Source organism: Chrysochloris asiatica, unplaced genomic scaffold (genome assembly GCF_000296735.1).
Source record: "Chrysochloris asiatica unplaced genomic scaffold, ChrAsi1.0 scaffold00120, whole genome shotgun sequence".
Classification (NCBI taxonomy): Eukaryota; Metazoa; Chordata; class Mammalia; order Afrosoricida; family Chrysochloridae; genus Chrysochloris; species Chrysochloris asiatica.
The window spans coordinates 1,287,406-1,305,772 of record NW_006408638.1 but is presented as its reverse complement, the minus strand read 5'-3'; the positions used below and the strand labels follow the sequence as shown (position 1 = coordinate 1,305,772).

The 18,367-nt window shown below is 41.1% G+C and overlaps 1 protein-coding gene across 2 annotated transcripts in view; it reads left to right on the top strand.

The window, feature by feature from the left end:
- Positions 1-18,367, top strand: part of MINA (MYC induced nuclear antigen) — a 35,354-nt gene that overhangs the window by 5,061 nt on the left and 11,926 nt on the right. For both annotated transcript variants that reach the window (XM_006868596.1, XM_006868595.1), the window contains exons 2-4: positions 4,246-4,716; positions 12,723-12,842; positions 13,992-14,120. In XM_006868596.1, the coding sequence (XP_006868658.1) occupies positions 4,282-4,716; positions 12,723-12,842; positions 13,992-14,120 (684 nt within the window). In that variant the 5' untranslated portion in view covers positions 4,246-4,281. The remainder of the gene's footprint in view (positions 1-4,245; positions 4,717-12,722; positions 12,843-13,991; positions 14,121-18,367) is intronic.

Here is an 18,367-nt window from a genome sequence, read left to right as displayed (position 1 = left end):
GTAAAAAGACTTTTCACCAGTGTTTTAAATACTATCAAAGCAGTTTCTCACTGAAGCCTAGATTCTATCCTTGAGAAATCAAGCTGGTCTATGTTGGCGGTTCAAGCTCACCAGCTGCTCCTTTGAAACTTTATACAGGGTCACTGTGGGTCGGATTCGTCTCAACAGCACTTAACAACAATTACACTTAAAAGGAATATGAAACATTTTCAGAAATTGTGTGTCTCATGGTTACAATTCCATATCCTAAAGCACTGAAGCTTATTTAAACTGTTAATATGCCAATATAGGCTTTTGTTATCAATTTTGTATTCATTTTCCACTATGGTCAGCAAAAGCATATGATCTTTTTGAAAGGACTGAGCTATTTGTGATTACAAAAGGAGACCTTTAGTTTTAAATTTTGACATTTCAATTTCTTAATTTGTTCAGTTTACATTTAGGTTGTAATTGTTCATTTATAAATTAGTAGTTGTAATATGTGACACATTGTTCTAGGAAAACAGAGGTACTGATGCTCCTAAGCCAGACCATGAATGTTCGTTTACGTAGCCCATGATGTAGGTGAAATACTGCTTAATTGTAATGGTAACAATATAAAACAATATTTTTGTAATTCTGATAGTTAAACAAAAACTAACATTTATAAATGAATCACCCATATTTGAGAAAAATTTTTGTAAGAACCATCATTTTTAGCCTTTTTGGGTCAGGGACTTTTTTTGTGTGTATGAATTATGTGATAGTTTACATGGGAGAACGTTAGTTTTACATTCCTTCTATTGTATTTCATTTCATTGCAATGATTATAGTCCCATCCATGCATCATCAAACAACCAAAGGGGCCATCCCGCAAGACTGCCCCCCCACCCCCCGACCGTCAGCACACAGCCCTTCTCCCTCCCTGAGTCTAGAGTCCCCAGCCACTCCATCTCTCCACATCATCATCTCTGCCTCCATCTCTGGCGTCACTGCTCTTCTGGGTGGGGTCTCGCACTGCTGACCTTGTGGTTGGTAGCCTGACTCATAACCACTACGCTACCACAGCTCCTTATAGTGCTGAGTTAAACATCGGTGTGCATATATCTGCTCGTGTCCTGGCTCTTATTTCTTGTAGATTTATACCAAGCACAGGGATTACTGGGTGGTTATGAATCAGGCTGGAAACTACCAACCATTCTGCGGGAAAAAGATGAGGCTTTCTGCTACGGTGAAGATTTACAGCCTTGGAAACCCTGTACAGGGTCGCTATGAGTTGGAAGCGACTCCACTGCACATAACCACCACCACCACAGTATTTTTATTTCCAACTTTCTGAGGAAGCTCCCTACTGTTTTTCACAGTGGCTAAACCATTTAATTGATGATTGTATGTTGACTTGTTCTTAGTCTCTCTCCAACTGTCTCCTCTGGGTATAGTTAGAGAATGAAAGTGGGTACACCATTCTCATTCACTGTGCACCTCAGTTTAGGGTGGGGCTAGCCGCTGTTTATTGTTGATCAAGTGATATTGGAACTGGTATTGGCTCTTGCCCAGTGGGTAAACTGCAGAGGGTACTGTTGTGGCTGGCTATGTGGGCATGGGTGCTGTCTCCTCTTACTGAATGGGAAAAAGACCCCTCCCCCAAACACATACACATAAGAAAACAAAAGAGAAGGAACCAATAATGAAAAGAAAAAGTAATGAAGAGGAAAAAATTAAAACAGGCAGCAACCAGAAAAAAAGAATAAAGACAAAGAGGTACAGGGAAATGGAACTATACAGAAGAGAAAAATAAGAGAGGGAATAAATTAATAAAATAAGGCAATTAGAAAAACCAATGAGAGGAAAGCTGAAAAGAGAAAGAGTAGGAAAGATCAAACAGGGAAGAAAAGAAGGAAATGAGGAACAGAAGAAAAGAAGGAAAAACAATGGAGATAGGACACAATTCAAGGGAATGGATAGAGAAGAAGGAGGAAGAGAAAGAATAAACAAAAATAATGAAACAATGAAAAAAAACAAACCCCAAAACAAAAGCAAAACAGCAGCATAGCTTATAGCTGTTGGACCTGGAGAGGAGAAAACTGGGGGAGCTCCTGCCAGCCAAGGAGCTCACGATGTGGGTGTGGAAAGGATGTGATAGCTGAGTTCCTGGCCCTAGATGGACTTCCTGTCAGCCTTGGTGGTGTTACCTTTGTTCAGGGCTCTCAATCCAGAAGCAGTTTGTGGAGGTCCTTGATGGAGCTGGGTTTAGTATCTGTTAGGACCACCAGCAGCTGAGGGTAGGGTGACTGGTTAAATGCTGGTCTGGAGCTGAGCCTGCATGAATCAAGGCACTAAAGTGGGTCACCAAAGCAGCGCAACTAGTCCCCACCTCACACTGGTGTGGCTCCCGAGTTCATGCTCTCCTCCTGGAGAACAGGGTCTGTGCTCGGGATGGATGACGGTTGGAGCTGGCCATCCCTCTGGTCTCCAGGGAAGTATGGGGGAAAGGAGAATTCTCACTTTCCCTGTGAAATCTGCTCTGCCAGGCCACCTTCTGTTGCCAAAGCTGCTCGCAAAATGGTCTTACCAAGTTCGGCTGGACATTTCCCAGTCTGCCTCCCTTCCCTTTCTCACAGCCCCTGCTTAGTGTCTCCTCTTTTAGCTTCTTGTAGTAGCATTTGATAGTTTTATTTGTATAGGTCTTTTGGAGAAACATAAAAATTGAATTACAGTCTTTGAACCCCAGATGAAGGACACTTGCACTATAAGTCAAAAGAAATTGTGATTTGGGGGCAGTTCTGCAAAAGGCTTGGTAAAGTTTGGAAGTGCAGATTCTAGCTGCTTCAAAGTGTGGTTTTGGACCATCATCAGCTGGGAGCTTGGAGCACAGTAGAACTTAAATTTAGCAAGATGTTCAGGTGATGGGAGTGCACATTAAAGTTGGGAGAAACTTTGTGGTAATGCTTTAGATGCCAGTATTTTATTAACTCTTCTAGTTCTGTAGCCCTGATGGCACAGTGGATAAAATGCTAAGCTATTAAACAAAAGATTGGTGATTTGAGCCCACCTGATGCTCCTCAGAAGAAAGCTGTGACAGTGTGCTTATGTAACGAGTACAGCCTTCGAAACGCTGTAGAGTTGCTATGAGTCAAAATTGACCTCAACAACAATGGATTGTTTTGGTTACTTTAGTTCAAAAATTAAATAATTGATACATTAATATCTTTAACCTGTAGTTTTTTTAGCCCCAAATTAGGGATATGTGTATTTTATATGGGGGTCTGATAAAGTGACAGTTTTTGAGTATAAACTGAGATTTGGAATTGAGGGAGTTAGGTTGTCATGGAGTTGCAGCTAGCTTTTGCTTCATCCACCAGGTGGCACCACTGCCCCAGAGCAGGTTGGTTGCTTTTCATAATAGTTGGTGAAACTGGGGGTGCAGACAGTGAGTGAGGGGCACCTGCAACGTGGAGCTTTTTGTAGTTCCCAAGTTAAGTGTTTCTAACACAGAGTACATCTGATTAGATTTGGAACCCCGTGGTGATTGCAGCCAAATTCTAGATTTTTGACTTCGATGTGCCGATGGCCACAGGCTAAACCCGTGAGTAGAAGTTGCAGAGGAAGTTTTGAATGATTTAATTTGGGACCATTATACCACCTCACAAACAAATAATGAATTTCAGGACTTACTGCTGGGAGACAAGAAAAAGTTGCTGTTAGATAAGTAGGTAATATGAGTGGTGTGATAGGCTGAATTATATCTTGAAAGAAATGACATTCGTTTAAGGCTGTACGAAATGTTGTCTCTGACTCATGGCGACCCTACGTAGAACTTAATTAAACATTTCCTGGTGTGCACTATTGCCATGATCTTTGGCATGTATGAGCCGATTGTTGTGGCCAGTGGACTCTATTTGACAGTATACTGTTCAGATTCATAGGCTTTTCATTGACCAATTTTCGGAAATAGGTTGCCAAGCCTTTCTTTCTAGTCTGTCTTAGTCTGGAAGCTCCGGAAGAGCTTTCTTTCTAGTCTATCTTAGTCTGGAAGCTGCTGACATCTGAAATAGTGATAGCATTACTTCCAGTGTCATAACCATATGCAAGCTACCCCAGAATGGCAAACTGACAAATGGGTGGTAGCTGTAGGAAATGGAATTGACTTAGAGTTTTCATGTTGAAGATGCAATAGTCACACAAGCTGTGTTTGTATGATCTAATAACACCGACATTTTCACTCCCAGTAGACCTAACCATGTGTGTGTTTTATTTTTTCAGTAGGTTTGCATTTCCTCAGTGTTTTGTCTTGAAGACTGAATGATGCCAAAGAAAGCAAAGCCTGCAAGGAATGAGAAGGAAGAAGGGCCTATTCCTTGTAAGCGGGGAAAGCGGGAGGCAGCTGGTGTGCATTCCACCTTGAACTTTAGCAGCCCCAGTGATCTCTTTGAAAGTTTAATCTCACCCATCAAAACACAGACTTTTTTCAAGGAATTCTGGGAGCAGAAGCCCCTTCTCATTCAGAGAGATGACCCTGCACTGGCCACCTATTACCGCTCACTGTTCAGGTTGACAGATCTGAAGAGTCTGTGCAGCCGGGGTATATACTATGGAAGAGATGTAAATGTCTGCCGATGTGTCAATGGGAAGAAGAAGATTTTAAATAAAGATGGCAAAGCACACTTTCTTCAGCTGAGAAAAGATTTTGATCAGAAGAGGGCAACAATTCAGTTTCACCAACCTCAGAGATTTAAGGTAATAGATTGCCCCACTGTAGGATCCTCATTAAAGCACTAAAAATATTTGGCTACAGTTCAACTCAAGGATGAATGGTATGATGGTGATTAGCCACCTGCCAGCTTGAGAAGAGGTAGCACCTGTTTGGTTTTTAAATGCATTCCAGCTTAAGAGATTCCATGTTATCTTTTGGCTGAACTGCCTTCTGAGAGTGGACATGATTGGCCATCATTGCTTAGCCAAGCTGCAAAAATTAAATTATGTTGCAAGATTATAAAGTCTATTAAAGTAACATTATATCTGCAGGTGTACTTTCTATGGCCTGGTTTATATTTTGGCATATGATAGATACTTCTACTTGGTTTGTCTCCATCACTATAATTCAAGGCATGATTGCATCAAGGTGGTCATTTTCTTCTGAACATTGCCTACATTTAGCTAAGTAGAGGCTTCAGAGCCATGATCGGATCACATTCCAGATGATGCTCAGAGAAACTTCACCCTCCCTATTGGCAAGCAGCACATGTAACATCGAGGGGTGGGGTCCTGGCGCTGAAACTCGGAGGCAGTCAGGGGTGGAGATTAGCATTGATGTGAGACTCAGGAGGACTTGCTAGCATTTTATTTATTCTGCATCATGATTGGCATTTGGGAAATAGCTTGTCTTTCTGTGCTCAGTTTCGGCATTTATAAAATGGAAAATTAAAGTGAACCAACCTGCTATTTTGGAGTCTTGGTGTGGCATTGTTGGATAAGCACTAGACCTGCAAGGTCAGTTTGAACTGCAAGGTTGGTGGTTCAAGCTCGCCAGCCCCTCCTTGGAAAACCTATACAGGGTCTCTGTGAGTCAGAACTGACTCAGTGGCACTTAACAACCTGCGTTTTCAGTGGTGTGAGACCTTTATTTGACAAATGGCCCAGAAAAATTGACAGCTGGTTTTGAGTTTTAGATAAAATTTTATCCTATTCAGACACCCTCTTCTGTGATGGATGGCTGAATCAAAAGAGCAACATGGTAGAAGTGGTGTTGATGAGGTTCTAAATTGAGGGCTCTATTGATACGTCCTGGGGCTTTGTTACCAATTATAACAAATGTTTCCTTAGACTGAACTGAAGAGTTTAGATATTAGATCGTATGAAGGCTAATCCGATGAATGGTTTAACCTTTCTAAAGAATCCTGAACCTATTTGTACCTCAAATGAGGTATCAGACAAATCATGATTTCAGGTATTCCATCTTTGGCAATCATAAGACATTGAAATGCCCCGGGAATGCCAATCTTGTTGTCCTAGCCCCCAGAAAGAAGTTATCAAGTCATTTGTCAGACCAAGTCATGCTTTGAATTCAGGAAGTATGGACACTATGGGTAAAATGCTTCTTGGTTAGTTTTGACTCTTCACCTGACTAGAAGTAGCACTTTTAAAAGAAGAGGGTTTTTTTTTTTTGTTTTTTTATAAAGAGTTTTTAGAAACCTAACAACTGTGGGCATACGTGAATTCAGTGAGTTAATTACATGTCATTTGATCACAGACCAGCAGAAAATTGTTGTGCTGTTACTAGGTGCCATCGAGTTGGTACCGACTCATAGCAACCCTATGCACAACAGATCAAAACACTGCCTGGTTCTGGGCCAACCTCAGAATCATTGGCACGTCTGAGCACATTGCTGTTGCCACTTGCCAATCCATCTCGTTGGGGGTCTTCCTCTTTTTCTCTGACCCTCCACTTTATCAAACATGGTATCCTTTTCCAGGACTGTTTTCTCCTGATAATGTGTCCGAAGTATGAGAGATGGAAGTTTGGCCATCCTGGCCTCTAAGGAGCACTCTGACTGTACTTCTTCCAACACAGATCTATTGGTTCTATAGGCAGCCCATGGCACTTTAAATATTCTCCTCCAACACCATAACTCAAATGATCAATTCTACAGTCTTCCTTATTCACTATCCAACATTCGCATGCATATGAGGTTATTGAATATACTATGAGTTGGGTCAGGTGCACCTTAGTAATCAAATTGACATCTTTGCTCTTCAACACTTTAAAGATGTCTTGTGCAGCAGATTTGCCTAATGCAGTAAATCGTTTGATTTTTTGACTGCCGCTTCCATGAGTGTTGATGCTTGATCCAACCAAAATGAAGTCTCAGATAACTTGTCTTTTTTTTCATTTATTTGAATGTTGTTTATTGGCCCAGTAGTGAGGATTTTTGTTTTCTGTACATTGAGATGCAACCCATACCGAGGACAGTGGTCTTTGATCTTCATCAGAATTTTAAGTCCTCTTTGCTTTCAGCTAGCAAAGTTGTATCTTCTTATCACAGTTTGCTAATGAGTTTTCTTCCAGTTCTGATGCCACATTTTTCTTCACATCATCCAGCTTCTCAGATTGAATAAATGCGGTAAAAGAATACAACCTTGGAGCACACCTTTCCTAATTTTTAAACCATTCAGTGTTCCCCTGTTCTGTTAGAATGACTTCCTCTTGGTGTAATACAAGTTCCTCATGAGCATAATTAAGTGTCCATAGCGTGTCATTATCCACACAATCGAAAGCCTTTGAGTAGTCAGTAAAACATACTTTATGGCATTCTCTGCTTTCAGCCAAGATCCATCTAATGTCACCAATGATATCCCTAGTTCCACGTCCTCTTCTGAATCTGGCATGAACCTCTGAAAGTTCTATTGATGTATGGTTGCAACCACCATTTTTATATTTTATAAATATTAGTAATATATTTATAAAATATAAATTTACATTTACTTTTAGTAAAACTTTACTCACATGGGATATCTGTGATACTGTCTGATGAGTTCTGCATTCTTTTGGGCCACCTGTCTTTGGAATGGGCACAAATAACAGATCTCTTCCAGTCACTTGGTCAGGTAGTTGTCTTCCAAATTTCTTGGCATAGGTGAGTGAGTGCCTCCAGTGCTGCATCAGTTTGTTTAGAGATTTGAATTTGTATGCCATCAATTCCCAGTGCCTTGTTCTTTGCGAGTGCCTTCAATGTACCTTGGTGTTCTTCCTTCAGGTTTATTGACTCTTGGTCATATGCTACCTCTTGAAATGGTTGAAGATCGACCATTTCTTTTTGATATGTACCGTCCATCTTCTTTTGATGCTTTCTGCATCATTCAGTGTTTTGCCCATAGAATCCTTCAATATTTCAAGTTGAGGCTTGAATTTTTTCTTCAGTTCCCTCAGCTTGAGAAATGCTGAGCATGCTCTTCCTTTTTGGCTTTCTGCTTCTATGTTTTGCACATTTCATAATAATTAATATCATTAAAATTAATATCTGGCATATGGGTGGTGTTCTCTTCCCCAGGGTCTTTCTTTTCTCCTCTATTTAACCCCACACATTCTTCCTCCAGGAATTCTCTGTTGACTCAGCTCTTCATCTGGGTTTATTGAAGCAAGAAGGGTGAGCTTTCTAGCCCAAACCTCCCCACCAGGCTAGATGAGGATGTTGGTGTTAAGTGCCGTGTAGTCAGTTCTGACTCTTAGTGACCCTGTATAGTGTTTCCAAGGAGTGGCTGGTGTGTTTGAATCATCACTCACCTTGTGGTTAGCAGTCTAATGCTTATCCTACAGTGCCTCACCTTGTTTTTCTCTCTTCACCACCAGTACTTGAGAGACCCATAAGCTACAGGAGCTCATCCAGTTAAATTAGAAACTGGGCTCTTAAATATTACATTGTAGTTGTTGTGGTAAGTGCTATTGAGTTGGTTCTGACTCACAGCAAACTCAGTGTAGGGTTTCTGTGGAGTGGTGGTAAATTTGAACCACCGATCTTGTAGTTCAAACTGAATTTGCAATCCAGTACTTTCTTGTACAGTACCACACTAGGAGGTGATTTTGTGCTGTGTGTGGCTGTGAATAGCATATTAATGTCTGGACAGAAGAAGTCAAGACCATGTTTGTTGGGACTGTTACAGGAGACAGTTCGTCATCGTTGTGAAGTGCCGTCGAGTGGTATGGCGCTGTGGGATAAGGCACTGGACCGCAAAGTTGGTTTGAACTACAAGGTCGGTGTTCAAAGTCACCAACTGCTCCTCGGAAACCTAATACAGGTTTGCTATGACTCGGAACCGACTTAGCAGCACTTAACAGGAGACAGTTAGCCCTTGGTTTATTGGGTCACAGAATGTGCACAGCTTGTTATTGTAGTTAGTGTGGAAATGAGTAAGAAATTGTTCCCTCACCCACTTTATTAATTCATACATCATAAGTTCAGTTTGGTGCTGCTGGTTAATGTGCTGGACTGCAAAGTTGGTCTGAGCCACAAGGGCGGCGGATCAAGCTCACCATTTGCTCCTTGGAAACCCTATATGTGGTCATTATGAGTTGGAACCAACTTGACGGTACTTAACAACATCAGGTTCAGTTTTGGGTGAATAGGACATTTACTTGCATTTTATATAGCATGCTTGTTTGTTGTTGTTAAGTGCCGTCGAGTCGGTTCCGACCCATAGCGACCCTGTACAGGGTTTCCGAGGGTGTAAATCTTTACGGGAGTAGAAAGCCTGATCTTTCTCCCGCGGAGCAGCTGGTAGTTTCGAACCGCTGACCTTAAGGTTCGCAGCCCGATTCGTAACCACTACGCTACCAGAGCTCCTTCTAGAATTTACCAAATGCCTTAAATATATGTAAGCTTTTGAATCTCTTAAAGACATTAGAAGTAGGTAGTGCAGCCAATGTGGGGTACCCATTTTATACCTGACCAAACTGGAGTTCATGGACATTGTGACTTTCTCACAATTGTTAAGCTGGTAAAGGGCTCGTGACTCCAATTTTAAGGTGTCTTTTGTACTACACTTTAAAAGATGGTAATTGAAATGTGTCCATTTTTTGTGGCTTGCTTGCATTTTTGCTTTTGCCTTTCTCCAGGCAGATACACAGTTTTTTTAATCTTAGTCGTGGCTTTCTGCTTTGATTCTGTGGAATAGGTCAGTGATTACTTCCTTTTTTTTAATTACTCCAGGATCCTCTCTTTGGTGTCTTTAGACATAGGAGGTAAAGAAGAGATTTCAGGACTCTTGTTTGTACCTAAGTCTATTTTGGTGACACAGTAGCACTTGTACAGTGTTTTGCAGTTTAAAGGTGCTTTGAGATAAGTAGTTTCATGCTGTTGCCCTCAGGGACTAGGGTGGGAGTGGTAATGTCTTTACTTATCAACTGAAGAAGCTGATGTTCATAACATAGACTTAGATGGTTTGTTGCCAAACTTCTATTACGCCACACAGATTTGGAAGCTAAAGGGCCAGAAAAAAATGGAAAAATTATAGAATTGATAGGGTTATTACAACCTTTAGGAAGAAAAGAGAGAGAGTCTCATCAATTACAGTCAAATCACCCCCATGGTCCTGAAAAAGACCTCTATGGTGATTAGAGAGAAAGAGAAACCCTGGTTTTCTATTGGGTCCAGTTGCCATATCAATAATATTTATAACATTCAATGTGAGGCCCTCCTAGCCCCTCCCTGGTGTAAATTAGACTCCTTGGGAACTCTGTTAAGTCTTTGGAGCTATTCAGATGCTAATACATTTTTTGTCCTTTGTTAAGTAGAACCCAATGATCTATAAATAGAGTAGCCTGGTGGTGTATATAAAGATGTTTCCCAGGGCTTTTTTCATAGTGACCCAATTCTTTCCCACTTGATATTTTATTATAGTTCTATGCTTCCTTTTTCACTCTGGCGCTACAGGGTTGACTCCTAATCTGAGATCATTGATTATTCAGCAAATATTTTATTTATTTAATATGATTTTTCTTTTTTAATAGTTGGTAGTTGCTTTCTTTATTTGATAGCTCACATGTAACAGCCTCAAGCCCAGCATTTGCTTTTTGTATTGTGGCTTTGTTACTCTTTTGGAAGCTGTGTCACCAGAAACTATTTCCTCAAGTGTACAGACTCCCTGAGACCTTGGTTCTCCAGCACCAGTAATGGGGGGCTCCCATTTGACCATACACACGCCTATCTTCTGGGGTCTAGCCCTGGGCCTGTCACACCAACAGACTTCAGGTCATATGCCAACTCTGAATAACTATGGGGACTGGTAAAGGGACAAGTCAGGCCATGTTTAGGTTTTAGTACAAAGAAGACTGTGATCGATTAGTCATACCTGCCATGGGGGTCATGGTGACACTCATTAGAAATGTCTGAAATGGGGAAACTGGGGGGGGGGAAGGGCAGCCAGCCAATCACTGGCTCAGAAAGGGATCTGGTAGGATGTTCGATCTGCTATTCGGCAAATATTTTCAATATTATTTCCTTGTCTTTTATGTGTCAGGCACTGTTTGAAACTTTGGGCTCATTTTGTATACTTTGTAAATGACTTGTTCCTTAAGATAATTATTCAGACAGACAGTACAGAATAGTGTTTAAGGGAAGGAACTCTGGGTCCAGGCTGTCTGAAATTGAATCCTGGCTTCATTTATTAACTGTGTGATTTTGCACCTCAGCTACCTCATCTTTAAACTGGAGCTAATGATAGTGCTCATCTATGAGACAGGGTTGTTTTGAAGATTATGTTATGTGTAGAGCCCTTAGAAACTGCCTGGCACATGTTGTTGAGTTGGTTCTGACCCATAGTGTCCCTGTATAGAGTTTCCGAGGAGCAGCTGGTGAGCTTGAACGGCCGACCTTGCAGTCAAATGGCTCTGCAGTCTGGCGCATTAACCCACAGCGCCACACCAAGACTCCACCACACAAGGATGTTGTTGTTGTTGTTGTTGTTATGTGCTGTGGTGTCGGTTCTGACTCATAGCGACCCTGTACAGGGTTTCCGAGGCTGTAAATCTTTACGGAGCGGAAAGTCTCATCTTGCTCCCGTGAAACAGCTGGTAGTTTTGAACTGCTGACCATGAGATTAGCAGCCCGATTTGTAACCACTACTCTACCAGAAATGTGCTACCTATATATGGCCTAATTGTTACTTCTCTTTTTGTCCTCTGTCTTGGGAAATAAGAATTCCTTCCGTACTCTCAGGAATATATGCCTCATCTCTAGACACCTCAGTCTGACTTATGCACTTAAGATTTAGTTAATGAAAGGATGGAGGAACATCACTTGACCAGTTCCTTGTTTTCTTTCTATAACTTTCCTAAGTAGCCATTTCTGCACTCATTGCTTTAAATAGCAATTGTGTGTGTGCAGACAGTTCCCAAATTTTAATCTCTAGCCCTTCTTTCTTGCCAGACCTTTAGACTTAGACAGCCAACTGGTTCCTCAAAAACATGTTTACTTGGGGATTTCAGCAGCTCAGATGTAATACCTCTAATAAAGAACACTCTTTTTGTTCTCTCTCTTAAATTTTTGTTCTTTTGCAAGCCTTTTCCATCTTAGTAAATGGAACCAGGACCTAACTCATTACCCAAGCTCAACACTTGGAAGTATTTTTATTTCTACCCTTCCCCAGTTTGTATTGATTCCATCAGCAAATCCTGCTGATGCCACTTGCAGAGTACATGTTGACTTTCTTCTCCCACCATGCTTGTCCTTTTTCTCCACTGCCTCAGTAATCTCCAGATGTCTGCTCTTGCTTTTCTGTACTTCATTTACCACACAATAGCCAAAGTGGGAGTTTAAAAATGTAAATTGGGTCATGTTAGTCTCCCTGCTGTAGTAGCATAGTGGTTACAAGTTGCGCTGCTAACCTCAAGGTCAGCAGTTCGGAACTACCAGCCAGTCTGCGGGAGAAAGATGAGGCTTTCTGCTCCCATAAAGATTTACAGCCTCAGAAACCCTGTACACGGTCACTATGACTCGGAACCGACTCCACAGTACCACCAGTTTCTTGCTTAAAATCCTTCAGTTATCCCTTATTGCCTGCTTTGCCAAACTCTCACATCTTTATTGTGTTTCAGCACTTCCTAGGGGCAGAGGTGTTGGCTTGTTCACTCATTTATTCTCAGAATTCAGAACATACTAACTGTATAATAAAGGCTTGCTAAATAGATATGAACTTAACTGTGATTTCTGTTTCCCTTCTCCTTACCCCATCCCTTTTTTTTTCTAAAGGATGAACTTTGGAGGATCCAGGAAAAGCTGGAATGTTACTTTGGCTCCTTGGTTGGCTCAAATGTATACATAACCCCCTCAGGGTCTCAAGGCCTACCCCCCCACTATGATGATGTTGAGGTAAGAGAAGAAGACTATTATTGCTCAGTGTGGGAAGAATGAGTTGCTGAGAGCTGGATCAGGCTAGTTGCCAAGACTCTGTTCCAATTATCCTCTGAGGCTTTTAGGCCAGGACATTGTCCACTGTTTCTGCACGCTCTCTTAAGATCTTGACCTCACCTAAACGTTGGGCCAAAATAAATCCCACCAAACTAGTTTCCTTCTTCTTTTCAAAGGGAGAGATTGTTTCTAACCGTACTAATATAAAGACCCACACATGCCTATGAATCAACTATTTATTGAATTTATCAACAGAAAGATCTGAGTGGCTTTTTCTTATATTTCACAATGTATGGTCATTAATTAGGGTGAGGTCAAAATAATTTTTACATATGCTTTAATTTTCTTTTTTTTATAGCTGCTAATATATATATATATGTATGTAATTTTGTATGTAATTTTTCCTTTCCATTTGTAAAAACCTCAGGACAGTTTGAGTGAGGGTCTGACATCTTGACAAGTACTCATCTCACACTCATGTGGCTCCTCCTCTCCCCAAGAAAGTTAACTCTTTGACTTTGGTATTTTTTCATTTCATTTTTGTACTAAGATAAGGGTTAAACATAGAGTTATTTATCAAAAGCCCTTGTGGTTTTTTTTTTTTTTCCTTTGGTAGCAATTTGGTATAAATAGGTTTTCCAAGTTACTTAAAAAACATTTTTTTTTTTTTTTTAATATAGGGCAGTAAGATATGTTTGAATGAATGAAGAATAAAAAACTTGTCATATTGTTATCTTTTAGTATGCAGGATTTTAGACATGCAGTACTATCTGACTGAAGCTTGGCTTTTCCATCAGAGATTATGGGCTCTTCACTGTCTGATAGAAAAAATAAAGGAATGAGATAGTGAGATATCAAGGACTCAGAGAGGCTCTAAGAAAGCAGAAAGAATGAATATCTGTTCAGCATTGGGGTTCACGAATACATACCAGTAGTTGTTACTTTTATTACAGTGTGGAAGAAAGTGCCTTTCCATCTCTTATTTTTATTTTAGTCTAAAAGTTGTGATTTTAATCTAAAAGCCCTTTGAGAGCTACAATTCTTGAAGCACTTTACCACGTGAGCCAGTAGCGCTCTCTGATACTCATGGCTCCTGTGGCTGCTCTTTAGATTTTCATCCTGCAGCTGGAGGGAGAGAAACACTGGCGTCTCTACCAGCCCACTGTGCCCCTGGCACGAGAGTACAGCGTGGAGGCCGAGGACAGGATCGGGAGGCCAACGCATGACTTCACATTGAAGGTACATGTCTTTGTTTCTAGGTGCTGCTGCAGCAGAAATACCACAAGTGGGCGACTTGAATGAACAGAAGTTTATTTTCTCACAGTTTAGGCACTAACTCGAGGGGAAGACTTTCTTTACTGGTTCTGGAGGAAGGCCCTTGTCTCTTTTCAGCTTCTATTCCTGGATATTGTGGCCATCTTCATGGGGAGTGACATCCATATTCACCTCAGTGGGCTTCCTGTTTCTGTGCCTAACCTGCTCTTTCTATCTTAAAACTGATTGTTTTCAAGCACACTCTACACTGATATTGCCTCAGTAATATAACAAAGAAAACCCATTTCCAAGTTTGTTGTTGCATCTACAAGCATGTTGTTGCTGTTAAGTGCTGTCCAGTCCAGTTAGTTTCAACTCGTTGCAACCCTATGTAGGGTTTCTGAGGAGCAGCTGGTGGGTTTGAACCTCTGACCTTCCGATTGTAGTCTACTGCTAATGTTACAGCACCATGCCAAGCCCAACTGTAAGCATAAGGGTTAAGATTTACAACATATATATTTTTTGGGGAGACAGTTTAGTCCTTAAGTGTGAGACAACCATTATGGGTGCCTCTCTTGTTCCTAAGACAAATTCAGGGTTGAGGTTTCGTGCCTGTATAACATAACCTTCCCAGTGAGAGGATATCTAAGAGTTTTGGTGCATGGGACCTTTCATCCAAGAGCAACCACATGATCAGGAGCCATTTCCTAGATTCTAATAGTGTGTTTTTGCTAGGGTTGCCACAACAAATTGGCTTTGAACCTCAGAAACTTAATTGTCTCACAGTTCTGGAGGCTATAAATCTGAATCAAGTCAATAGGATCATGGTTTCTGTGAAGGATCCTAAGGGAAGGTCATTCTGTGCCCCTTCCTAGCTTTTGGCAGTTCCTGGCAGTCCTTGGCATTCTTAAGAACTGGATTCATACAAAAGTCCTGCCTGGCATCATTTTTGCAGACTTTTCTGACAAAACAACTGTCATCATCCCTTTTAGATTACATGATTCCCTTGCTCAGACCTGCAGGGGCTTTGCATTCAATTCAGAATAAAAGCCAAAGTCCATGAATTGGTGCAGAAGACCCTGTAGTCTGGCTGTTCCACTGCTTCCCTGGCTTCATCGCCCCTCACTTCCTCCTCCACTAACTGCCCTCTAGCCACACTGGCTACCTGGTGCTCCTCAAACACAACAAGTTTCAGAAAACAGAATGAAAAGGTCCTCACAACTGGACCAATAGACAACATTATGATAAACAGAAAAGATTGAAGGTTTCATTTTACTTGCTGTATAAGCAACGCTCATGAAAGCATCAGTCCAGAAATCAAATGATGTATTACATTGGGCAGATTTGTTGTAAAAAACCTCTGTAAAGTGTTAAAAGAACCAAGATGTCACTTTGAGGATTAAGGTACACTTGACCCAAGCCATGATATTTTCAACTGTGTCCAATGTGTGTGAAAGTTGGACAATGAAAAAGAATGACTAGAACAATCGATGCATTTGAATTGCAGTGTTGGCAAAGAATACTGAAAATACCATGGACTGCCAGGAAAATGAATCTGTCTTGGAGGAAGTACAATCAGAGTGCTTCTTAGAATTGAGGAGATGGTACTTTGGACATGTCTGGAGGGACTAGTCCTTGGAAAAGGACACCATGCTTGATAAAGTAGAGTGTCAGAGAAAAATAGAAAGACCCCCAAACAAGATGGATTGACACAGTGACTGCAACAGTGGGCTCACACATAACAATTGTTAGGATGATGCAGGGCTGAGCAGTGTTTGATTCTGTTGTACATACGGGCTCTGTCTCTATGAGTTGGAACAGTCTCGATGACACCTAACCACAACATCAGAAGCTAGGAAGAGGCAAGGAATTATACTCCCCTAGAACCATCACAGAGAACCATGACCCTGCTGACAAGATTTTTAGCCTACAGAATTGTGCTACAGTAAGTTTCTGAAGTTTGAACCTAATTTGCTATACTTTACTATGGAAACCCTATCAAAATAAGGTTTCACTATCCTGAATACAATCGCACCATTTTCCCCAAGCACACCCCCTCCCTCTGTCTCCTTTTGTTGTTTGTTTTTTCACATTCACTACTAGCTGTCATTATTTATTTATTTATTGCTTTATTTCATCTCTCTCACCCAACTAGACTATCTTGGTTATATCTTTTTTCTCTTCCCCTTGTTGGAGTATCCTTCTGGAATGTCCTACCTGAGGGTGGGTGTTGGCTTTGTTCAGTGCTCTGTCCCGTACAGGGGGGTGATGAATGAATGAGTGACTGTATGACAGGGGCCTCACTCAGGTTGAGAGAGAGACACACACGCAAACACGCACGCACGCTTAAGGGTATCTGTCATTAGCAGTAAAGCATGTTTTTTTACCCAAAGTCCTAACTTTCAGTTTAGTGGCCTGCAGGGCAACCTAGATGCTTAACAGTTTATGAGGCACTTAAAAAATTCTTGATACTTGATGTTTAAGTATTGTTGATTGCTTTATGAAATACCTTAAAATTAAAAAAAAAAAAAAGGCTAAGCCAATTTCTTGAGCCCTTGCTCCTGGCTCATGCTCTTAGCCAGTGTGCAAGACTTCTTACATTCCATAGTTGCAGGGGCTGGGAAGTAGCTCTCAGGATTTTCAATGTTCTCCTTAGACACCACTGAATAGAATTCAGTTTTGGTTCAGATGGGACTGGGAAGGTAGTAGCTCAGGGCAGGAGTGACTTGGGGAGACTGTTTCAGGCCACTGACTTGGGGAGAGAAAAGAGATAGAGTGGACAAGACTCAGCTGACAAGAAAGTGATGTATCTTTAGTTACATCTCACTTTTAGGTTAAATTGAAGGACTATCTTGCTTTTTGGCCTTTCAGCAAAACATTCATTGAGCTTCAGTTTTCTGCTGAGTGTTGTGTTGAGGGTTAGACTCAGGGACACAAGGGGGTAAGACATTTAGACCCTATCTGAAAGAGCTCAGAAACTGTTAAGGGTGCTCTGGTAGTGTAGTGGTTACGAATCCGGCTGTGAACGTTAAGGTCAGCGGGAGAAAGGTGAGGCTTTCTGCTCCCGTAAAGATTTACAGCCTCAGAAACCCTGTACAGAGTTGCTATGGGTCGGAACCAACTCCACGGCACACAACAACAACAAGATGACTTTTACACGTGTACTAATTGATAGTTTCATTGTATTTTATTTCACTGTTTTTGCTGCTGCTGTTAAGTGCCGTTGAGTCAATTTTGACTTATAGCTACCCTGTATAAATCCTAGGAGTGACTGGTGGGTTTGAACTGCCAACCTTTTGGTTAACAGTCTAGTGCCTACCCTTCAGTGCCACACCAGCACTTGTTGTTGTTGGGTGCCATCGAATTGGTACTGACTCATAGTGACTTTATGCACAGCAGAAAAAAACACTGCCCGATCCTGGGCCAACCTCACTACTGTTGTCACGCTTGAGTTCATCGATGCTGCCACTTGGCCAGTCCATCTCGTTGGGGGTCTTTCTCTTTTTCTCTGACTCTCCACCTTACTAAACATGATATCCTTCTCCAGTGACTGGTCCCTCATGACAATATGTCTGAAGTATGAGAGATGAAGTTTGGCCATCTTGGACTCTAAGGAGCACTCTGGCTGCACTTCTTCCAACACAGATCTATTGGTTCTTTTGGCAGCCCATGGAACTTTCAATATTCTCCTCCAACACCATAACACCAGGACTAGTTCCCCATAATTTTCTGTAAAACCAAAACTAGTTCCCCATAATTTTCTGTAAAACCAAAACTGTTTGGTTTTTAGGTATCCTTTTACTAAACATTTTTAGTTATTTATTGTCGTTGTTGATAAGTGTAATGAAGTCGGTTCTGACTCAGAGCAACCCTATACAGGGTTTCTAAAGAGTGGCTGGTAAGTTTGAAATGTTAGTTGTAAGAAGAAGAGAGATCCAATAATGTATCTTACTGTTATTAGATTTGGGCCACCTTTAATTATGGAATAATAAGTAAGATTCAGTAAATGACTTTTGAATATATAATAGTCATACGGCAAAAAAAAAAAAAAAAAGTGCTGCAATTCTGTCAATTCTGTTTTTGTTGTTTAATTAAAGCCATTTTAGAGGAGGAAAAAACCCTCACTGTTAAGAGATGGAGGACTATTAGGTAAAATAATAATACAATCGCATGTGCACCTTTAGTCCTATTGTAATAATCCTGTGAGGCGTGAGGCTTTTAAGTCTGTTTTA